This window comes from Anomalospiza imberbis, chromosome Z (assembly GCF_031753505.1).
Source record: "Anomalospiza imberbis isolate Cuckoo-Finch-1a 21T00152 chromosome Z, ASM3175350v1, whole genome shotgun sequence".
Lineage (NCBI taxonomy): Eukaryota > Metazoa > Chordata > Aves > Passeriformes > Viduidae > Anomalospiza > Anomalospiza imberbis.
In genome coordinates, this window is record NC_089721.1 from 32,734,814 (window position 1) to 32,742,747 (window position 7,934).

General features: G+C 36.5%; 1 protein-coding gene across 1 annotated transcript in view; it reads left to right on the forward strand.

The window, feature by feature from the left end:
• The window catches only part of MPDZ (multiple PDZ domain crumbs cell polarity complex component), a 101,470-nt gene extending 96,077 nt beyond the window's left edge, over positions 1-5,393 (forward strand). The window contains exons 42-46 of the mRNA XM_068176309.1: positions 1-123; positions 909-1,013; positions 1,133-1,245; positions 2,262-2,385; positions 3,142-5,393. Coding sequence (XP_068032410.1) covers positions 1-123; positions 909-1,013; positions 1,133-1,245; positions 2,262-2,385; positions 3,142-3,288 — 612 coding nt within the window. The 3' untranslated portion in view covers positions 3,289-5,393. The remainder of the gene's footprint in view (positions 124-908; positions 1,014-1,132; positions 1,246-2,261; positions 2,386-3,141) is intronic.
• Positions 5,394-7,934: the final 2,541 nt, after the last annotated feature.

A 7,934-nucleotide genomic window follows, 5' to 3' on the forward strand; every position in this document is an offset into this window, starting at 1 on the left:
AACCCTACAGATTCACTAGGAGTGAGCATTGCTGGAGGTGTAGGAAGTCCTCTTGGAGATGTTCCTATATTTATTGCCATGATGCACCCAAATGGAGTTGCAGCTCAGACTCAGAAATTAAGAGTAAGTTAATTGTTAAGAAGGCTGTAAAGATTGTGTGGGTAATGTGATGACTTTAGACAGGCAGTAAACCAGCAGTACAGTGATGCAGTCATAAGTGCTTCTGGCTATGGAAAGGATTCTTGCTGTTTGGATTGATGAAAAAGGAACTCAGAGTGATAGCAGGGGAAAGTATAATTGGTGACATGTGCTAACTTAAGAAAGGAGATCTTAAAGCAGTCTTGGATCTTAGAGTTAGTCAGCTTGTGAAAATTAAAAGCATAGAAAGTGGTTCAGAGGGATACGTTCTATAAACAAGTGCCATTGCTGAGTGGAATGGTCATTCCTGCAAATGTAGGTATGCAGTCTGTTTTATCTCTCGTGTTTCCTATGCTTATGATAGAGTACATTTTATGCTGTGAGTTAGAGTGGGAGATTTTATCTGAAGCTGTACTTAAATGTGTGCTGTATCCAATCTGCATCAAAGGTGATTGAATTTGACTCAGGTTTCTTGGAAAATGTTACTTCAAGATGAAGACAAATCTCTGATGATAATTTGCTACATCAGTCTGCCTGTCTTCAGGTGACATGCAAAATGCATCTGTTTCTTCTAATGTATATTTCTAGAGTTTTAGGATCAGTTCTGTAAAGCATCAGTACTTTTTACACTGATTACACTAAACCAGTGTAATTTGCTAATTCTGATGTTGAATTACCTGCCTTCGTACTGGGCCATTTCATAGTTAGGCTATTGTTGAAAGTGACAAATCTATGTAACTAAGTTAGATTTTCTACATTTTCTTCTGTAGGTTGGGGACAGGATTGTTAGCATCTGTGGAACATCTACCGAGGGCATGACTCATTCCCAAGCTGTTAATATCTTAAAAAATGCTTCAGGCACTATTGAGTTGCAGGTAATAAAAATCCTCAGTGACATTTTGAACATTTTCTGAATACTGTTTAGCCAGCTGCTACATTGAACTCTTTTAGTGTCAGCATTCTTATATCACTGATTTCCAACCTCTCTTCCTAGGTTGTAGCTGGAGGAGAAGTGAGTGTCATAACTGGTCAACAACAGGATCTGCCTATGCCCAGTCTTTCATTTGCAGGACTAACTTCAACTGGCATTTTTCAGGATGATTTAGGGTCAGTAACTACAGAATGTACGGCCTCTGTAGCCTGTTACTTTAGCTGATAATCAACCTATAAACCTTACAAATTCTAGCAAATAATGGATGACATTTTTGGCTTAATCATGATTAACGTATTTGGTATACATGAGACCTGTGGGCCATAGGTCCTCTTCTATGTTTTTCATTATGCAATTTGCTGTGCTGCAAATTTTTTTTACTCACTGTAGACTTATTATGTGATCTGATTTCTTCTACAGCCTCTATTGTTTCACTGAGATTGGGTAGCTAGGATTAATTGATACACCCTGAAATTCTCTTTGCAGTGTTGTATGTGTGTTTCTGTAATGTGCTCTCTAGTGCTGGGCAATCAGGAGTGTCAGTTGTTTCTGGTATACAAGGTATACTGCTTCTGGTATTCTGCAAGATGCATTATGTAAACAAGTTTTGTGTCAAACTTCGTCATAAATCTGAGGCATTTTTGCTTTTAGGAAAGGGGAAAGAGAAGAAGTATTCTTTAGCCACACATATCTACTTTGAAAAGTAGAATTCCAAAATTTCTTACTATCAAAGTGTATGTGGGGAAATACACCTATAAATGATCTGTATTATAAATACATACATACAAATACACAGTCATTTATTAGGAGAGAAGCAATTAAACCTTAATAGCATGAACTATTTGAGCTAATTTTAGACATTACAGGATTTTTCAAATACATGTTAGGGAATCTGGAGATACTGGCAATGCCTCTCTAGTTCACTAGTAAACACTTTTGGTGGCACATAGCAGCCATAACTATGCCCTGAGCTGTGTATTTGAAATAGCTACTTTTGCATAATAATATGAGCATTAGGTAGTTTACAGAGTTTTACATTAACTGAAATAGCCTGTTATTTATAACAAAAGTATTTATAGTTATAGTGGAAAGAGAAATGTATTGGTTAGCTTAAGAGGAGTAATGTTTTTTGTTAAATATTCTATGTGTCAAATCTGAAGTTCAGACAAAATACTCCTTTCCCTTTTCCTAGACCTCCTCAGTACAAGACCATTACTCTGGACAGAGGACCAGACGGCCTTGGCTTTAGTATTGTGGGTGGCTATGGCAGTCCCCATGGAGACTTACCCATTTATGTGAAGACAGTATTTGCAAAGGTAGGTGGAAATTTGTCCAATCAATCCATTAATTAGTTCACTGCAGTTATTGTTCTAAATCTTGGCCTGGGTTTACAGTCAAAAGAATGTTACAGTTTCTCACAGATTTTCCTTTTTAGTGCAAAGATCAATATGTGCTTGCAACATTTGAAGGCTGTAATCTTCAAAAGATTGAGAATTTCCAAATATACATGATTCAGCCTATCAGCAGAGTCTTTTCCACCTCTCAAGACTGATATTGTGTAATTAGGAAAAAAGCTCCCTTGCCTTATATTTAGAGTGTGTTTACTGCAGGTAGTAGAGGGAAATGTTTTATTGAACCTCAACTCAGAGAAGTTCAGATGCTGACCTGGATTTGGTAATTTGGATGGCTCTAGGAAACAACAGAGAGTCAGAGAAAACTGGAATCATGAATGCTAAATTTTTAAGGTATATCAAAGTATAAAGCTGCCTTTTACACCACTTGGTGAAAAGTTCTGTAGGTCTTGAAAATGTTATTTTTATAATAATAGGGTCTAAATCTTACACTAGCTGGAAATACAAGGTTGAGGGAACCAAACAATCATGTAGTTCCAATTTCTAGATGTGGAACTTAGACCGGGCAGGGCGTACTGCAAATTTAGCAGTCTTCTCAACAATTGGCTCTATCTGTATCCCTGAAAAACAAAAATGTTTCAAGAGGTTTTCTTTTCAGGACTGCATGTCAGGAAGAAAAAGAAATACGTGAGTCTGCAGTTACTTGTTTTATCGTTCCAGGGTGCAGCAGCAGAAGATGGATGCCTCAAGAGAGGGGATCAAATCATTGCTGTGAATGGGCGGAGTTTAGAAGGGGTGACCCATGAAGAAGCAGTTGCTATTCTGAAAAGGACAAAAGGAACAGTTACTTTGACTGTGTTGTCATGAACTGGCTGCCTGACAGGCTAGGGTCAATAAGACAATACTGTTTACTTTCCACATAGTAAAGAGTATGGAAATGTCTTCTTGCTCTTTCAGCTTCACAGGACTGTGTTACAACACTGAAGAAAAATAGCAGTTAACCATATTTTTGTATACATTAGAAGTACTTCCCTTTCTGTCAAAACACTGGGATAAAGTTATGTTGACAATGGAAACTCATGGATATTTTTCCTATTAGTAAGTCACCATGAAAAAAAAATGTTGCCATTAATAACCATACAAGAAAACTGAAAATGTTTCGGGAAGACACTTTGCATATTTCAATAATGTTGGAAAAATTATAAATTCACCAAGTCAGCACAGAGGTCGTGGGGGTAGCAGTAGTCAGAAAACAGGAATAAGGTTATTGAAGAAAGAAAATATTGCTAAAACAGAGATTTGGAAGATAAGGGAAAATGTATGTAATCTGGAGGCAGATGGTTAATAGACTAGATGGTTCTTTGGAACTAGATGATTTTTAAGGTTCCTTTCAACCCAAACTGTTCAATGATCGTATTATTACACAATGCTCAATAGAACTAGTTTGGTGACTTGGGTGAATTTTTTGCTTGTCTTTTTGTGTATTTAAATTTTTCTAAGTCATGGTGTATCTGAAAAAAAAAAAACACTGTGTTTTACTTGGCTTAGGTTTGAGGGTTTCATTATTTTGGTGGCAGTGGGGTGTGTTGGTGGTGGTGATAGTGGTTTTGGTTTTTGTTTGTTTGTATTGTATGTGGGTTTTGTGGGACTTGTGCTCAGGACCAAAAAATCCATTACTAGTGGAAACTATTCCTGGTGATTGAGAATGCCCAGCAACTGCAGTATTAGAAGAATTAGACTTTTAAAATAGGAATATTTTATAGTTCTTATGGGTAAAAACAGCTTTTCTAATATGAAGTGTCTGTAAGCAAAGGTTGTCCTCTCTGAACGTGTAACACCATATATAGGGTCAGTGCAGACATTTCACTAAGCTGCTTGCATCAGAGCCGTGAACAAACCTCTCAGAGCAGCTCGCCTTAGCTGCGAGCAGATGTCTGGATTTTGCCAGTTTTGAAGGAGTTGACATTAATGGTGTTGCTGCCATTATCACTAGCAGCAAAGATACAGTCCTACTTGAACTGAGGAGGCATACAACCAGGAGTCATGGGTTGAGGATGGGTGAAGACCTGAAAATGCCTCACAGTTGAGGTGAGTAGTAAGACATTAGTGAGGGTTTGCATCAGTAATAAGCAGAAGAGGAGCTTTGACAACTACAACTATTATTTCGGGGATATTAATTTTAGAGGCACAGATAAAAGCATCTAGTAAGTACAATGCAACTGTGGAGCTTTCTTTGATCAGCAGCATGGTCAATAAATGCATCACTTTCTCATTACTTAAATTTTATCTAAAAACTGCACTCAATGAAACACTTAGCTGATTGTAACCTGCCTGCCTTTGCCTGCCATGCTCTTAGGAATCTGGCAGATAAAGCATGCTTTTCCCATGATTTATTTTCTTGCAGAAAAATTTTGCTGAGTCTTTTGAGAGAGGAAGATACCAGTCAAACTAGTATGCTATTTAGCAGCAGGATGCTTTGTGTTAATTAGCAAAAATGGAATTCTAACAAGAAGGCCACTATCTGAACTGTCACTTACGAGAAATAAGAACTGAAAATGCAGGTAATGGTCAGGCCATTATTATGGGATAATACAAAAGACTAGCATTCATTTTAGTGGTTCACAAAAATAGTATTAGGAATGTCTCTCAAATAGTATTAACAAATTGATAGCTATGTGTAAATGAATTAACAAAAAATCCCCACTCTTTGTCTTTTTAACTGTTATAGAAGTTACATCGTGGTAAGCTAAGATGCAGTAATCTAGATGGAACCATTGCGGGATGCTGCTGTTATTGAATTGCTTTTGTACTTATTCCTTGCATAGAGTGAGAAATGCTTACATTAGAGTATGTAAAGTCACTTTAAATAGTATCTATATTTGTAACAGAAGTAGTGTATAGCTATTTTGTTACTACTCTTGTGTCACAATGGGGGATTTAAATTAATGAATTTAAAACTGTCATGATGAAGTTCTGGGTGTGTTGCTAGTTGCTTTATAATAGCATGCTTGCATTATTCATTCTGTTGCAAAAGATTAATTCAAAACAATTTAATAGTTTAAAAAAGGCATTACTCTTGATGTAAACCTTAAAGCATGTGCTAAAAATTGATTTTTTTTAAAGATGTTATCTTCGCTTGCAAACTCTTAGCAAATTCATGCAACTGTGAATCTGTCTTGCTTTTTTATAACAGAGCGTTAATCATTGTTAAAAAAACATTCCTTCAGGCATGGGACGTGCCATGAGGGACAAAAATAGTGGGCCGTGAAGCTTGGGGCTCAGAGAACAGGCTCTCTCCCAAGCCCCACGCCAGGAAACTGTTTCATGACCACTGTTTAGTGGCTGCCATGCACTGGACCATGTAGTAATAGACTTTTCAGGCTTAGAATGTTTGGTTTCCTTTATCATTTTGTATTCAACACAACTTTCCAGTCACAGGAGTTAGTCCTGTAAGGTGCTAGGTACTGTGACCCAGTTCTACCAAGTTTTATGGTTTTGGTTGCATTTTTTCCATTTTATTGTGTTATAGGTTTGGAAGAGTCTGGCCTTTTAAAGGCTCCATCCCATTGTCCAGTCAGATATCCAGCCCTTTTTTTTAACTCTCAGCTATTTATTGCTGAGTGGTAATCTGAGTGGTATTAATGAAAAGCTCTTTAACTTTAGAATGGTATTAATGAAAGGGACTGTCACTTTTTGAAAGCATGGGTCTGAACAAAGGACAGATGATTCATCGGAATGCACATATTTCATTTCTTGACAGTGAGCAGGTATTATTGGCATGGCTGCTTTCCTGTTCATTCTTCTGTTAGATTATATTTCTGAGTTAGTTTTATGGTAGCAGTAGTATTGTTAATTCTCAGCTGCGAGAAGGGTTGGAATTTAATAGCTATTGCTGATCCCCTTTCCTTCACTGTATTCAGTCTCTTTTTATAAGAAAAAAAAATAAACTATATATTCTATAGGCCTAGATGAAGAAAAAAGTGTCATCCTTATTGTTAAGTGTCAAGATGATTTGTTTTGCTGACAGAGACTTGCAAGTAATGTGGAAGTACTTAGATTGTTTAATAGTGTTTTGCAAAGAAAGCCTTACCTCAAAATGGGAGTGACATTGGAAAGGGACATTTGTTAGATTTCTACACACACTTTTTCTTACTTTTTAAAAACAAATAGTTTGAAGCATCTAAAATATTCCTGTGTAGAGGGCACTTCTGTTTTCAGCTCCAGTTGAAGCTACTAAGAATAAAGTTTTCACATTCTTTACAAATGTTATTAAAACTGTAAATATTTTTAATAGTAAACAGTATTAGCCTATTCAATACCTGCAGTGTGGATTTTTCTTTTGTAACATGTCACCATGCATGTTCCTCAATAGACATGAAGATCTTCAATATAATGTGGTTTATTCCATAGCCGGTGTTGCAGGGTAATGCATTTACTTGTGAAGTTTGGCCATCTGTATTCATGTAAATGGTAACCATGACAGGTAAGAAGATCCAATTCAAACACTTGAGAAGAATACACCTAGTGGAAAATGATGCCCATGTAGACTGAAGTTCCTATGTTCTTATTTTCCTGTCATAAAATCTTCCTAAGCTTTCTACTCCCTATGAAAATGATTGTTTGAAACAGGTAGAAAAAATGTAGATACTGCTTTTCATGTTTCAGTAGAAAGGAGATTAAATTCTGGTAAGATATTAATTCTGCATATGCCTGAGCTGAAAACAACAGAATTTTCCAAACAAAATTACTAGTTTTCAACTGAAGATAGTTTTGTTGAGTTACAGCAGCAAGTTGGTTTCTGAAAGTGAGCCGAGCAGGTTTTCACTTACTATTTCACTTCAGACTACTTTCTATTCAGTCCATTGGTTTTGATCTTCATATAGATAGCTTAAATACATAAATTACATAATAAATACTTTATTACATGAAAGGAGTGTTTGAATCACATACAAAAACAACTTACCTGTTTTTATGACTGCCAGTACTATGCTGGGTTTTTTAAGTGGCTGGGTTTTTTAAGTGTTTGCAATTAGATGTCCAGTTTGTCTATAGGCAGGCAGACAAGAGAAAGCTTTTCATCTAAGAGGGGAGGCTTTGTATTTGTTAACACTTGTTAGTATTTTCTGGTATTTCAGCCTTTGGTATCTTATTAGTTAAGATTATACTTTGTTAAGTGAATTCTGTTTAATTAAAACTATGCTTTGACTGAGCAAGTTAGACATTATACCTAAAAGAGAGAAACTATGCTTTGACTGAGCAAGTTAGACATTATACCTAAAAGAGAGTGAATGTTCTTCTTGAGTATTTCTGTGGGATGTCAGTTGCCTTTTTGAGTTCTGTACAGCACTGTTCAACAACAGTGTCAGTTTGGTGTGTTTTCGTAGCATTTTGTTCATGCTTCTCACTGTCCACAGCCACAGAAGAGGTCATGATACCAGGACTTGGAGAACTGAGGCATGGGGTACATTTAAATGATGCATTATCAGATTTCCACTACTGCACACCAGTTAGAG